Consider the following 15,689-nt stretch of genomic DNA (forward strand, 5'->3'; position numbering starts at 1 on the left):
GAACAGTGGGTGTAAACAATGTGTTTAGCAGCAGTTATTTGTCCATATTTGAAATAAGTGTAAACATTGTACTCTTGAGTTTGAGTAGACAGATTTAAGGGATGAGATAGTGTGTGTGTGCATGTTCAGTCCAGTCCTTCATGTGTGCAATTTGTTTCATGCCAGAGTCTGATTGTTTAGAAGTCTGATAGCTTGGGGGAAGAAACTGTTGCACAGTCTGGATGTGAGGGCCCGGATGCTTCGGTACCTTTTCCCAGACGGTAGGAGGGTGAAGAGTGTGTGTGAGGGGTGTGTGTGATCATCCACAATGCTGGTTGCTTTGCAGATGCAGCGTGTAGTGTAAATGTCTGTGATGGAGGGGAGAGAGACACCGATGATCTTCTCAGCTGTCCTAACTACCCGCTGCAGGGACTTGCGATCCGAAATGGTGCAATTCCCAAACCAGGCAGTGATGCAGCTGCTCAAGATGCTCTCGATGGTTCCTTTGTAGAATGTGGTGAGGATGGGAGGTGGGAGATGTGCCTTCCTCAGCCTTCGCAGGAAGTAGAGACGCTGCTGGGCTTTCTTGGCTTTCTTGGCTTTATTTCCCCCATGGAAGGGCTATGTCTTCGCTTTAAATGGAACTCAAACTTAAACAAAATGTACATAAAGGGCATCATTTCTAAATGGATAAATAAACAAATAAATAATGTTTGGGGTAGTTTAAAAAGAGTGTCGCCACATAACATGTTCACTAAATTGGCTCAGAGTTTCTGTTTAAACTGGAGCAGTGTGGACAACACGTGGAGCACAGCAGCACAACTGGCAAGACAAAGTTTCAAAGTAATGCACTTACATATATGACAAATGTTTCTTTACGGGGTTCATTTCCAGAGATCTGCTTGTTTTATAACTTGTTTGGCAGAGTTTTGAGATTTACTGATGTGAGGAACCAATCAGATTCCTGTACGGTGTGACGATAGGCGGTACTTCCTGTGTACTTCCGGTGTGAGTTACGTATCTGAGCAGAAACGTGAGCAGCTGTTATAGAAGGCTTTTCCTGTTGTCGGTTTGCAGAGAGATAACAGAGTTGCTCTATACACCGAAAGAGCAGCAATCGGACTTTAACGGCTTTTTCTTTTGCAGGAGTACAGTGTGAATTCAACAATGCAGGCCCTCACAGCTACAAGGTCGTTTTTTCTGCAGTACCCTAAAACTATTACTGTGGTCACACTGACAGGTAACGTATGCACTGGCCTGACACTGACTCAGTGACAACCGGGGGCATCAAGTGCGCTTATCAGAGCACACATATCATGCGTGTGATGTTGTTATAAACGGGTGTTGCTTAGATTCTGTTACAGCTGCAACTTGTTATTTGAATAAATTGTATTTCCTCAAGTAATCTGTCAATAATCAATAATCAATCTGTCAGATAAATACAGTACATACATAAAAAGTATATTTCTTTAACAGTAAAACATGTCGGGGTCTTGTTTAAGTTTATTTAACATGTTTTCGTTAAGTTGTTTTGTAACTGTAACATCAGATTACAGATGCTAAAAAATAGCTTTTTACTATTTAAATTGATTATCTGGCCACTGCATAGCTTTGATAAGTATTTACGTGTATTTTGCCTTGATTATTGTTAGATTATTATTTCTGAGCGCCTCATTAATACTTTTAGTAGACTGTGTTGTAGTTATAAAGCTTGTAATAAGTATGGAATTTTTTTAGTCCCTGTCAACTGATGTGGCAACTAATATTGTTTTCTTTAATTAATCCACTAATCACATAATCCATGAAATGTCAAAAAACTGCGAAACAGATGCTCTTCAATTTTTCCTTGTGCTTGTTTGGTTGAATCCCTGTTAGCTTCTTCGAAGATACCATCTATTGTTCCTCTGCCCAGGACATGCTGACATCATAATGTGGGACAACAAAAATCCAAGCATAGAAAAATCCTTGCATTAAGTAAATTAGATGAATGTCAAGGCAATTATAACAGTTACATGAACAACGACAACATGAACCCATGCTTTATCTTGTCTTAATAAAACAATGCAATGAAAACAGCTGCACATTTTTCTATATATATCAGAAGGTGGAACCTTAAAGTTTTGCCAGGATAAACCATATGCTATATTTTTTTTTTTATGGATTTAAAGTGATTAAACATTTTTTTTTATGTAAAATATGTTCAGACTTTAGGATGTGTGTATTGGTTAAAACAGAAACAATCTGGAGAATCTTTCACAGCTTTCTACAAGGTGTGGAGTACGGTTCCGATTGTTTGAGTAAATGTGTGGACATTCTTTTTTTTTGACAGGAGTGGGACTTTTTGGATTGAAGAAATGGATGGCAGGTGGTGTGTGTCACAGCAAAGCCCGGTTAGATGGAAAAACCATATTGATCACTGGAGCCAACACTGGGATTGGCAAAGAAACCGCTGTTGATCTTGCTAAAAGAGGTTGGTGGTGTGATATATTTCACTCTTGGATGAAATTTATTTTAAGAAACACTTTTTTTTAGACTTCGCTGCTATGTTCAGGTGCACGGATAATCTTGGCCTGCAGAGACATGGACAGAGCGAACAAAGCTGCACAAGATGTGAGAAAGAGGAGTGGAAACGACAATGTGATTGTCAAAAAGCTGGACCTGGCATCTCTAGAGTCGGTGCGCCACTTTGCCAAAGATATCCTAGCGAATGAACAGCGACTGGATGTTCTCATCAATAATGCAGGTGAATGAAGAAATCCCAGTCGACCCTTGATAGCGGATTCGTCACATTGTGTGGACAAGCAGCTGGAAGGTGGTAAACTAATGTCCACTTTTTTTTCATTATTCCTAGGTGTAATGAGCTGCCCACAATGGAAGACTGAGGATGGCTTTGAGATGCAGTTTGGTGTGAACCACCTGGGCCACTTCCTTTTAACAAACTGTCTGTTGGATCTCATAAAAAAGTCAGCTCCGAGCCGCATTGTCAATGTCTCCAGTTTAGCACATGAAAGAGGTGCCCCCCTCTCTTTTTCAGTTTCATAATAAAAGATGCACATGTTTCTTTTTAATTTTATTTTAGGAATGTCATTTCCGTTTCATTTAACAGCACATCTGTGAATAAGGATCTACTGCTTCTGCTCAACAGGTCAAATCTACTTTGATGACATAAATCAGGAAAAAGATTACAGGCCTTGGAAAAGCTATGCTCAAAGTAAACTAGCCAATGTTCTCTTTACCAGGGAGCTTTCCAAGAGGTTGCAAGGTATGCTGTATCCCACTGTATCTCACTTTAACAAGAATGTCTGCTGTTTCAATTTGAAGACCATTTAAAATGTTGTCATCTTGCAGGCACTGGAGTTGCAACGTATAGCCTCCACCCTGGAATAATTCGGACTGAACTTGGCCGACACTTCTGGCCCAACATACCCCTGTGGAAGAGAGTTGTGTACACACCGCTGTCTTTCCTCATCAAGTCTCCAAAAGAGGGGGCGCAGACCACCATCTACTGTGCTGTGGACGAAAATCTGCAGAATGAGAGTGGACTCTACTACAGGTCAGTCAGCAGTTTCACAACAAGAGGTTAGACTATCAGATTCAATATTGCTGTGGTTTCAAGTCAGGTAATTTTATTTCATACAGATATTTGAATTAATATGTACCCTTAAGCACATTGTCACTCCCACGCTGATTTAGTAAAAGGGTTGTCCATGTGTAAGTAACAAAGCATACTGAAAACACAACGCTGACAGGCTGCGTTATCATTTATCAGAGTTGGTATTTTGAAAGCTTCAGTCCCAATTTAGCATCTGACATCTCCACTCATCCATCAGATATAATTCCAATATCAGTGCTTTGTTCTCCCCATGATTTCAGTAAGCTTATGCAGTGTCACTGCATTTATTTCCATCCAGAATTGCATTAGTTTTTCAGCAGGATTGTGTGTATGGTGGTAGAGTCAGAGCATGGCATAAAGTCTTCTCAAGCACATTCCAAGCCTCCTAATGAGGTGAAGTTCTGGACTCTGTGGGTGGCCAATCAAAGTGTGAAAATGATATCTCATGCTCCATGAACTACTCTTTCATGATTTGAGCCCAGTTAATCCTGGCATTGTTATCTTGGGTTATTCAAATGCCACCAGGTTAGAGAAAAATGATGGGTGGAGCTGGTCATTCAGTGTATTCAGGCAGTCAGCTAAACTCATTATTTGGGCATCTGACCAACTGAAGCAACCCAAGATCATAAGCTGCCCTTACAGGATTGTACACTAAACACAAGGCATGATGGGTAATCTTTATGCTCCATAACAAACTGAAGCTTTTTTTACCCAATGAACCTCACTAATGTGGTTTTCTGAAGGCTTTACAACGCTACTCACTGCATCAGTTAGGGTTAGATAACTGAAACATAGTAATCACTACGTTACTTTTCTAATGGCAGGTTCTTACATATTTACTTAGTTAAATCCAGGGGGTGACAACTAAACTATCTAGCCACAATTTCTAACCTTGTGTGTGCAGGAAACGAGGCATCACCTGATTTTTGTAATGGCAGTATCATCCTGTGGGGATGTGTTTTTTCTGCTAAAGTGCCTGGGAAATCTGTGAGGATAGAGGGAAAGATTAATGCAGAAAACTATAGAATAATCCTGAATGAAAAGCTCCTCCGGAGAGCTCAGGATCTCAGGGAGGAGCAAAGGTTTACCTTCAACCTAAAGACCAGCATAAAGAAAACACTGTGGTGACGGTAGGAAAACTCTGGAAAGTGGTGGAGAGACTTGGACAGAGTCTGCACCTGAACCCAGTGCAGCATTGCTGAGAGCTCTCCGTCTAACCTGTGAACCTGAGCATTTCTGCCAAGAACAATGGGAGAAATTTCAATTTTTAGATGAGTCTGACGCTAAACAAAATGTGGAATAACTTGGAAGGGTCACACATACAGTATGTTACTGAATGTCACTCAGTGGAGTTATTTAATTTTTTAGTAAGGTAACATGATATGGGTTGCTGAGGCACTAAAAACACTCTTTTATAGAAATGGATTGAATCTTTTATGTTGTTTCCAGTCCACTTAATGTCAGGATGAGCACCGCTTCTGATCAAGTGCATGACCAGTGCATATAAAACACATCGAGCAGACGCAGAACAACATTAACATTCATTTAAGGTCATGCCCCTGAACGTGATCAGTGTTGACTCAATATTCACCTTCTTTTTAACTCTGCTTTACTATCCACTGACACCCGAGGAACATATCTCTTTTTTGCTGCTGAATGCTCCACAAGTAATGATTAGTGACGCATTTAAAAGATATTACAGGAGTGATTTGATCTGGCATTGGCATAAAAAAGTGGATTAGTGTAATTCAAAACTAGATTTTTACTCAAGAATCATTCTTAAAAAGTATGTCAGGATCAGGATACGGATCATACTTGAAGGGAATGGTCATCTTGCCTGATTTTGTGCTTCTTTATACTCAAAGATATGTATTAAAATCAAAACAATCTAGTTGTCTGGAACTTTGGCTCTGCTGCTCACTTTACCTTTTTTTTGCAACCCTGACTTTGCATAAGAGGAATTTCTCCTTTTCTATTTATCACTTTATCTGAACTCTTTATGTTCTTGGAGTTCAGCTATTTTCCAGCGAACGACTGACATTTAAGCGTTGTTACATGTTGCACATGTGTTGACTCCACATCTCATTAACACACTTTAATCGTGGTGGCCTATAAATCTAATAAACGAAAACATCTTCATAATGGAGGGAACAAATATAAAATATTGATTGAATCCTGTGTTGTGAGAGGTATCTTGCAGACGGTGATATATCCAACTGATAAATTTATCTTAATACGCTGCTTATCACAGAGCTATCTGACTAGCTTTCATTATCTTGGAGAAATACTGCTATATTACCTTGCAAGATGTCTCGTGGATACATTCATATTCATAATTTATTCTTGAATTATTAACTTATTTATGTGACTTAATGTGAACAGTAGGAGTGCATCAAGGAGAATACATCAAGTTGTGTGTTTAACAATGAATTGTTCACTGATTGCAGTGACTGTGCCCCTAAAGCTACCGCCCCTCAGGCACTGGATGATGAAGCCGCCAAGAAGCTGTGGGATCTGAGTGCCTCCATGGTCGGTCTAACACAATCGCAGTGACATTGATGGTGACGACGATGAGGACTGTCGTCATCACAGTTCCCAAATTACCACTAGTTTGCCCGAGGATGCACCAGTGCGTCTTCCAGTGAGCATCTGTGTGGCTATAAGCAGTTGGGCAGCTTATGGTGACAAATCAGTCAAAAGGCAAAACAAAGGAAGTCACAAGTGATAGACATTTATTTAGAATGTACAACAAACTACCTGCAAAAATACTATGGATTAAAGTAGTTTTTTCTGAAACAGAAGCACTGCTTCACAGATAAGTTACATGGAAGCTGTACGATCTTTAGATTGCCATTCGAAATGACATAAAGCTTCACCAATGTCTGTTGACTGAGGGCTTACAGGTCATGTACTCTTGCTTGAAATTAACATAAAGGGATTACAAGTTCTATGACAAGCTTTTCTAACACTGTTAATGGCAACATGTTCAGTTTCTTCCTCCTCTGCATTAAAGTGCTGTTAAACCTCATAGCCCATTGTTTTACCTGTTATTAAGGCATAATGTCGATTCAGATGGTGTATATTATTTCTCACGAGACTTTATTTTGTTCCTATGTGAGACTCGCTGTGTTAAAATAAAAACACATGTTGATTACATCAACATTAATTCAAATGGTCTTAATACAACAAATGTATATGTTCTTTCTTTTCTTTTAGGTCTTTATCTTGAAGGCACTTTGTACAAAATTGCTACAAACAGTCAGATTTCATCTCACTCAAAGCTACATCTCAGACAAGTGCATCAATCTTTTGTTTTGTTTTTTCCAGTAAAAGTCCATTAAGGGCGTTAATTACACATGCACAAAGTGCACCCAAGTGGCCTGCTGGCTACAAACTAAACCTGTATGTTTCCTACATTTTACATGATCATGTAAGAGCTAGTTAAGAGGAAAAGTACCTTGTCTTGGCATTTACATTCAAATGTGTAAAACATATACGACAGATATTGTTGAGTCAAAAGATAATAATCCTTACGGTTGGATGTAACACAGGGAAGAAAACTATCTATATTGCTCAGTTTCAATAAATGTATACATACATATATATATATATTTATTTATATATATATATGAATTTATTTTTCAATAAATTATACATCATTCAACATCTAGATGACTGTGTTTCTACACAAGTGGACATATGGACGTACTTCCTGACAATTTAGGGTGTTTACATATTTACTTCCACACTATTTGCTGTAATAACACCATCGCTACCTAATGAGCAACCTCTTCAAAATCCGACAGCTGTTTCATCTGCTCCACTTGCATAGAGTGCCTTCTCACAAGTTTCTTTTTCATCTTAAGACCTCCTTTCTTTGGTGTGTTTGGTGCTACTGGAGCTATGGATCTAAAACCTGTGGCCAGAGGTGAAGAGGGCTTGTTACTTGCCCCAATATCAGGAATAGGAGGGTTTGGGTTGACGTTGAGAGGGGGCAGGTGGCCAGGCCTGGTGTGAGAGATGTAGTCCAGCAGCAATGTGCCCGAGCCCCTCCGCTCCAGGAAGCATGGTCCACGCCTGCGTGCTGTGCTGGGAGAAGATGTGCTGGCGTTGCTGTCAAGAGATTCTCTTGAACTGGTAAGCATCGCAAGAGGAGAAGTGTTTAGTTTCCTTCGTTCCACTGGGACTTTAGGAGAGTCTAACATGGCAGAGTCTGAATAGAGCTGTGAATCTGAGTCATAGTGATCATTTCCCAGACGTCTCCTATGCATTGTGTCTCTCAGACTGACTAGTCCACTGCTGCAGCTGCTGCTCTCCTGCTCTGTGGGCACAGTACTGCGCCGAGCCAGCGGCTGGTGCTGACCAAGAGACCTTTCATATGATGGTTTAGATGTTGGAGGAACTGATAATGAGGTTGTCATTTTGCAAGGCTGCTCGCCTACCAGTGGGAATAAGCTGTCCTTCCCATCCACACTGTTCTGTCGGGATAAAGCCGATCTCTTACTCAGAGAGAGTCCATTCACCCCTGCAACAACATCTTCGTCAGGAGTAGCTTTCTTGCTCTCCTCATGGGCAGCGGCTGCAGCCAGGACAGAGGGGGCAATCAGTCCCCAGGGCTCTGATTGCAACCTTTTAAGCTGAGGCAGACGGGCACGCTTGGGGTTTGCAGCCCGGCGAGTTGGAGACGTGGGCCCATTTGTAAGCTTTGCAGCTGCACTAGATGTTTTTAGCTTCGTCTGGAAACTGAAGACAGTGTTTTGTTGATCTTGTTCAGATGTTGAAGATGCAGTAACATCAACATCAGAGGGAGAGGTGCAGTATTCAGGGGATGACCTCTCAACCAGCTCTGGAGATGGGGGGACATTAAGATATTGTTTGGTAGTTTTGGTGCCAGATGGTGACTTGTCTGTTGTGATTATGATTACTTCCTTGCCTTTAGCCTTGCATGCATCCAAGAGCAACTTTAGTGTCTTCTTATCATCTGCATTGATGGCAAAGACCAGAGCTGAAGCCCCACTCCTGTCCTCCAGACTGGGATCCGCCCCATTGCTCAGGAGATGATCCACCACCTCATGTCCTGCCTTATGAATGCAGGCATGCATTAGAGCTGTCCTGCCTGCTTTGTCCTGTATGTTGGGATCCGCCTCGTTGTCTAGCAGATATTTGACAAGCTTTGACTTGCTCACACTCTGCTGGTCAGAGTGTGTTGACATGCAGGCCACCATGAGTGGCGTTTCCCCACGTTCATTGCTCTCGTTGATGTATGCACCTCCTTCTAACAGAAGCCTGGTGAGTCTCAAGCGTCTGAGCCATACTGCCTTCAGGAGTGAGTTTCCATCTGTGCGCAGCTCCAGAATATCTGCCATTTTCCAGCCAGTCACAGATCTTCTCAGTACTGAATTCACAGCTCACAGACCTTTGAAACAAATTGTGGAATTAGTTTAGCTCATAAGACTCAATTTGTTTGTTCACGGGCTTGCAAATAATAACAACCAGCAGGTGGCAGTCTGCTATAACATATATTATAAATATAACTTATTATTACTTTTCTCCGGTAGGCTATAGGGGATATATTCCTTAATTAATCAGTCAGATAGAAGCAATGCACGTAGAAAGCATGATCATACTCATTTCCCAAAACGCCGAAGACAGCAAGGTACCACTACCTGTTAGAGTCGCAAACACTTCTGATGAATAATCAGGTGGTGTTATTTGGATGTTAAAATCAAAACTCATATCTCCACCAAGAAAACTGCTTGCGCGTATTTCTCAATAGCTCAAGAGTCCTTCACTATCCACTACGAGTGCGCAAAAACACCAACCTTGTTCATCCTTCTTTTTCGAAGAAATGTAATGTATCCACGAGACTGCGCTTTGTTTTATATCTACATTAAAAATGGTGTCACAAACACTAGATAAAAGGCACGACAGACGCAGGAGTCGCTGTCCGTGGTGCTAATTTCGGATAACTTGGCGAGACGCGCTTCTTTGCAAATCGTTAGAGCTGATCGCCCGAATTCTCGCAATTTAACAGGTAAATCTAATTTGCAAGCCTCTTCTAGCAGCGACGCAAGGCAGGGACATAAAGTTTAATTCATTAACCTTTGCCTTCAATAATTTTGTAATTTAACAATTTCACATAGCAACTTCTGCTTGTCTTCTTACCTGGTCAGAGAAGAGATTCTCCATGTTCAAAGCACCCAGTGTCTTCAAAGAGGGAGAGATGTTGGGGGAAATAAATGATTCAAAATACAAAGTTTGCAATGTCCCAATTTTCAGCCGTGGCTGCTCCCATCGATGCGTCCTGGTTTGGATTGCAGAGTGCCGTACCCCTCTGTCACCATAGCACATGAGCCGTGTGGCTTTTGTTATGGTGGCATGCTACATCAGTCCAATGGGGAGTATTCCTTTCACTGCGCACTCAAAGATCACAACCTAGAGATGCAGCGAGTTATAAATAACTTAGTTTCTTGCTTGTTGAATGAAACGTGTATTCTCTTGACGTCAGAGTCGACCGAAATAAACGGCGTCTGCTGGAAACCTATGTCCTGATCTTTATATCTGCGGAACGCAAACAAAATGAGCGCCACCCCTTGAAGACATGCGACTGTTCGCTTTGTTTATATCTTATTTACAATGATCGTAACAGAACAGTTTGTAAACGAAAGTAGCACAAGGGGCAGAGTTTGGCCTGCGCATAATGAAAACAAGTGTCTTGTGGCTTATGCTGGTTTGTAAGAATCCATCCGCTGTGAATCCATGCCTCAGATAGTAAGTCTGTGCTATAAATAATTTTGAATCTTTCTGCTGTGGAACATCAGTGTTGGAACAGAGGCAGGCTCTCTACCTGTCATGTAATAAAGGGCACAGCAAAGACAGTTGAACTGTGAAATGTGACAAAGGAATCTGCTCAGGATCACACTGTTTCTTAAAATGAAATTTCCAATATGTTGTAAAATCAGGAGTTACAGAAAAAACAGTAACCATTTGTCAATAATTTGATTTTCAATGCTGATTCATATTTCTCATTTCCAACAAGTCCTGTCTCTTGCATGGGCATGAGTTCAGCAAATTTAAGGAATGGAGCTTAATATTTTTGCACTCACTATATTTACCCTGTACAATTAAAGAGGCCAAAACTTGTAGAAGCCATCACAGCTATACAGCCTAATAGGGACATTTCTATTTTTAGGTTGCTATGAGACAGCACAGAGGCAGTTTCTAATGAGAACAGTGATGTTCTCAGCCCTACAAGGAACAGGTAAATCAGACACACAACATTCCACCAGAAACACAAAAGCTTTTAAGGCTTTTACACAGATATTTTTGAAGGTGGTGGATTTTTTTAAAACTTTTTCTTCCACTCATGAGTAAGCCACCACCACCACGTTCGCTCATTAGTCCTTTGACCCCTGCTCTTTTTCCTCTGAGACTGCGACTAATCACTTTATTACCCGTCCAAACACCTGACGTCTCAGAACTCCAGTTGTCAATGCAGGCAGTGCTTTCTCACCTGTGATTGGTTTCTCAGTCCCGGAGGATGCGTTGTTTACAAGGTGCATGGAAAAGGGTTTTATAAAACAGCACACACTAATGTCACCAATAGGAAGAGCTACATTCAAAAGGCATGATGATAAAAATGCGTATGCCTTCATTCATTTGGTTATTTTGGCCTTATTTGGTAAATAATATAGTCATATGAAATATTGTCTGTATCTTGGAAAGTTCAAATGTTTCTGTGTGAGAAATATATAAGGATGTCTCAGTTCTTTTGTTTGCATGAAATCCAAAGCGCAATTTTTGAAGGGCAAAAAAAGGGACAGAATTTGAATGTTTTGATAGGATATAAGCTGTATGATGCACAAAGCGACTGTCAGCAGAGGTATTATGGACTAGGAATCAGAACAACGCCAAAGCTCACTGGTTTAGACAGATTAATTAGCACTGGGAGCTACATGGACGTCAGTGGTCATCATGTGGTGTGATTTTTGCCCCAACAGTTATGTCGTCTATGGTATATTAAAGGGGGAAAATAATAATTTAAGCACTGCCACCCCTGGGAGCACTTTCCATTTTCAGATATCTGACGTCGCAGCTGCTGCTCTTCCATCCCTCCGTTCTAAATATAACCTTTTCTTCCGTCTGCATTGTGAGATTTTTACTCATCAGGATGGAGCATAGCTCTGGGACTATTTATACACCTGGTAAAATACATGTATAAGTTATCAACAACTGAGAGTCTGAACACAATATCTCCTGAAGAAGACAGTAACAGAAAACATAAACAAATTTTTGGCAATGTTGACAAGAAAAATGAGATTAAAATAGAATTTATATCATAATGTAAAAAAATGGAATATGGATTTGATTATTCTGGTATTCAGAATACCATATCTATTTTTAAAATCGTATGCTGATCAAACGTCTGGCTTCACAGACTTATCAGAGGATGGTGGGAATCAACAATGATCTCATCAAAGATGGAAAAATGTGCTGAAAGCTAACAGCATATTTGCATGTATCTGACTCTCAAATATGCTTTGGAAATAGATGAATGCTTTCTATTTTGAGCATAACATTAAATATTCAGAATGAAAACTTTAAATCTATCAAAGCATACATCAATTTACTTCTGTTTTGCCTAGAAATATGCTTAACAAATCGCAACTCATTAAACAACAGTATTCTATATAATATGAGAAACCTGTCAGGTATTTAATACAGCTTGACATTGACAACCAATAGCTAGCAAAAAGTGCAGTAAAAGATGCAGCACCTTGACTCAAGTTTAGCTCAAGTTTACATTACCAGAATGAACAAAGGCAGTTTGGGAGAAAGCTTGGGCCACCATTACAGAAGCTGACTGTCTAATAACTGGCACAGCCTGGTTGACTCTCTCCAGAGGTGACAAAATTTCCCTGCTTGAACATCTCCTTTCTTTAGTCCATCCAAAAACCTGTGAAAACTGTGAAAATGGCAAATTGCTGTTTTATTGGGGTTACATGTTTGGGAGCAGCAACCTCCTGGAGCCTCCACTGGTTGCTGGGAAACTGCCACATACCAAGAATAAGTCTGACACGCAACATCCCCAAAACTGTTGATTTTTTTAGTTTTACGCTTTGGCTTTTTTCCAACCAATTTTAGTCTGTTTCCAATATTTGTGCAGAGCTTAGTTAGCCAGCTGCTATCAGTAGCTTCATATCAGGCATGCAAACACAATGGCAGTTCCTCCCTCTCAACAAGAAGCAAATGACACGTGGTAACTTTTTTCCATGATCCACATAGGTTAAGATTAGAAAACTGTGTCTACAGATGAAGAACTGTAGAGCTGATCAGAGGAAAACCTGCAATCAGAGATGTTCAAATATGCTATTTTAAGGAAACTGTCCTATAAAAGAGATCTTTTTATTTCTCTCTGTCCCTTTCTTCTTGATAACACCATTTGCATTTCAACATAGAGGAGGATTTCTCCCGCACATTTATCACCTGTTGTGGTGCTCTTGCGTTTCTTCCTCTGTGGTGGTTGTCTCTTTAAAGACTGAGTTTGACATTCTCATGGCATTTGGTGCCTCTGCGATTGTATCAAGCGAATGTGTGGGCTGCGACAGCAATAAACTGACACGAACCCTGCTGCAGCTTTGCACCGGACTGCTCCTTGCCTCCCTCCTACCTCGGCAGATATAGGGAAAAAATGCCTCCGGTGCAGTTTAAAACCCTGCCACCCCTCACTTATGCTGCCAGTGCCCCCCCCTCATCCACTCATGATTATAACCCGTGAAGTATAACACATTTGAAGACACTTTGATCTTGTCGTGTCTAAAAGTGCTACTTTCTCATACTTGAAATTTTGAAATGGTTCCACTCCTCCTCTGCATCCGTCTCCATCTTCGCTCCTTCTATTCTCTCACATCTCGCAGTGCAAACCAACACCTGCCCTTCTGGTGAGCAATAATTGAGTTGAACATTATTCAAGAGCATTATACAGCCAACAGTTTTGCTGGGTGATCATTGTGTATGTTGGCTGTATCCTAGGAGATTGATGCATATCTAATAAGGAGTTTGTTACTCATTTTGCAGAGTGGGTACTTTGATGTCCAGCGTGTTGAATTTTCTGTTTTAGCTCAACGTCGTCCTAATGAAGCAGAGGGCTTGAAACCTCAGAATTGGTTGCTTATCATCTCTACAGACCTCCTATAAGAAGTTCTTGTAAAGCCTTTAATGGGATATTGGAATAGGAAGGACTTTATGGAAGAATTTTACCACAAATATCTAATCCCATGACTTCTACATTAACAAGAGTTTTATTAATCAGTTTCATGCAGAGTTTCAGATTAAAGAACTATGTAACTGCCTCATCAACCACCCAATGTAACAGCAAAATTAATGTTTTGGAAGGATCTCTCACATCTCTGTTCACACCACCAAATCTGCCAAATCCCCCTAATATCTATTTAAGTAATCCAATGAAAAACTACTGAGAAAATGCACAGCCGTTGCTCAAGTGTCTTAAGATTACTGCAAATGCCTCTTCAAATCCTAAGTGTCTAAATCTTTTAACAGCTGTGGTCTTTTATTGGTAGAATAAAGTAGAAAACGTTGGTGAGTCTTTGAACAGATTTCAATTCAATAACAGTGAATTGTGCCGTGAATTGATCACAGACCCTTTCAGAGCTGTCAGACATTTGGGTTGTCTGAGTATGCGGGTACATCAGAGCTTATGAGTGGCTGTTCTGACAGTCAGTCAGAGAACTTAACTTAGCTGCATGCGGTTCACACCCCTGAGACTGTGACGTATTTGACACTATGAGACGCTGACCAAAATACACCTCCTCTGCAGCAAAAGGTGAAGAACAAGCTTTTTCTGTGCATGCTGTTGTTGGTGACGTCAAATCATTCTGCTCCGTCCTTCAGCATGTCTGTTGATGAGCACAATCAGACATGACAGGACCAAACAGGATCTGCCTGGCCTCTGCAAAATGCACCCTGTCTTGGTGACATAGCTAACAATAGATCTGAGGCTTCATAACATGGCTGTAAGGCAGGATACCTGCCAGCTGTTAATTGAAGACTAAGTCATACTCCTCTGGGTTCAACCATAATTAATCACTGAGCAACAGAATCAACTGACTACACCACTACAGCACTGAATTTTACATCTCTTCACATATCTACTCTAATTAATTCAAGTAATTATTTAGCCATAATCCTGCTTTAAAAAATGAAAGGTTGGCGAGTTGGGGGTTTTGTTCAGACATTGAGTTCCTACTGTGGCAAGTGTAAGACAGCATATGTGTTGCAGCTGGGTCTTATCAACTGTGTTAGTAGGTGGGAAGAGCTGGCAAGTATCAGAGGGCAAACAAAAGTCAGTAATTATTGCTGGGTGCTATAAGAAAAGAGCGGTTTCACACTGAAAACTGTCAGAGTGAGTGTGTTGCAGTTCCTAACTGATAAGATGCTCTCACACACACGTTCTGGCTTGAAAATGCCTGAAAGGGTTGTCAAATAAGATACCATAACTCCATATTTGCAATGCTGTCAAAATTAAGGTATGTTCCAAATCACTGTCCTTTAATAGAGCATAACCCCAGCCAGTTTTTTCACTGTTGTCACAACTTGTGTTTGGGAGTTTTGAAAGGCTGGTGTGTTCACACTACACAACTAATCAGCGACAGGGACAGTTGGTTCTTTACTGAGCTGTTCCAGCTGTCCTGTAGACAAGTTTGTTACACAAATATACAAGTAATTCCTTGTTAGTCCATCGGTTTAGTTCGCCAGGTTGTTGAAGAGAGAGTGGCAGATCTTTTTCAATGACTTCCTTCGCTCAAATCGGTTATGATGGGCGTTCTTACCAGTTAACAAAACCCTGCTTAGACTCCTGAGCAGATTGTAGTTTCTTCACCATGTCCTCTGTCATGTTAGTGTTATTTTTTTTTTGCAGGTTTCACGGTATATTGTTCCCTGACCCTGTCTCTTGAGCTCTGACTAGCTGTACTTCTTTGACAGCTCACTTTAAATTCCTCCCCTCTGAATGCTTGACAATATCAAACGTGATAGATATTTAGTCGTGGACTGAGAGCCTCTCAATATCCCTTCTTTG

The 15,689-nt window shown here is 40.7% G+C and overlaps 2 protein-coding genes across 2 annotated transcripts; one reads left to right on the top strand and one right to left on the bottom strand.

Moving 5' to 3' along the window:
• Positions 1–997: 997 nt before the first annotated feature.
• LOC142383962 (retinol dehydrogenase 13-like) lies at positions 998–6,620 on the top strand. The gene is made up of 7 exons (XM_075469836.1): positions 998–1,219; positions 2,309–2,449; positions 2,531–2,722; positions 2,831–2,992; positions 3,125–3,241; positions 3,328–3,532; positions 6,040–6,620. Exons 1-7 carry the CDS (start codon positions 1,147–1,149, stop codon positions 6,143–6,145), a joined length of 996 nt encoding a protein of 331 aa, XP_075325951.1. The 5' UTR covers positions 998–1,146; the 3' UTR covers positions 6,146–6,620.
• Positions 6,356–10,144, bottom strand: ankrd34c (ankyrin repeat domain 34C). Its single transcript, XM_075469835.1, has 2 exons — positions 9,758–10,144; positions 6,356–9,008 (listed from the first exon to the last, which is right to left on the bottom strand). Exon 2 carries the CDS (start codon positions 8,956–8,958, stop codon positions 7,369–7,371), a length of 1,590 nt encoding a protein of 529 aa, XP_075325950.1. The 5' UTR covers positions 8,959–9,008; positions 9,758–10,144; the 3' UTR covers positions 6,356–7,368.
• Positions 10,145–15,689: the final 5,545 nt, after the last annotated feature.

Source organism: Odontesthes bonariensis, chromosome 7, assembly GCF_027942865.1.
Source record: "Odontesthes bonariensis isolate fOdoBon6 chromosome 7, fOdoBon6.hap1, whole genome shotgun sequence".
NCBI classification, from domain to species: domain Eukaryota; kingdom Metazoa; phylum Chordata; class Actinopteri; order Atheriniformes; family Atherinopsidae; genus Odontesthes; species Odontesthes bonariensis.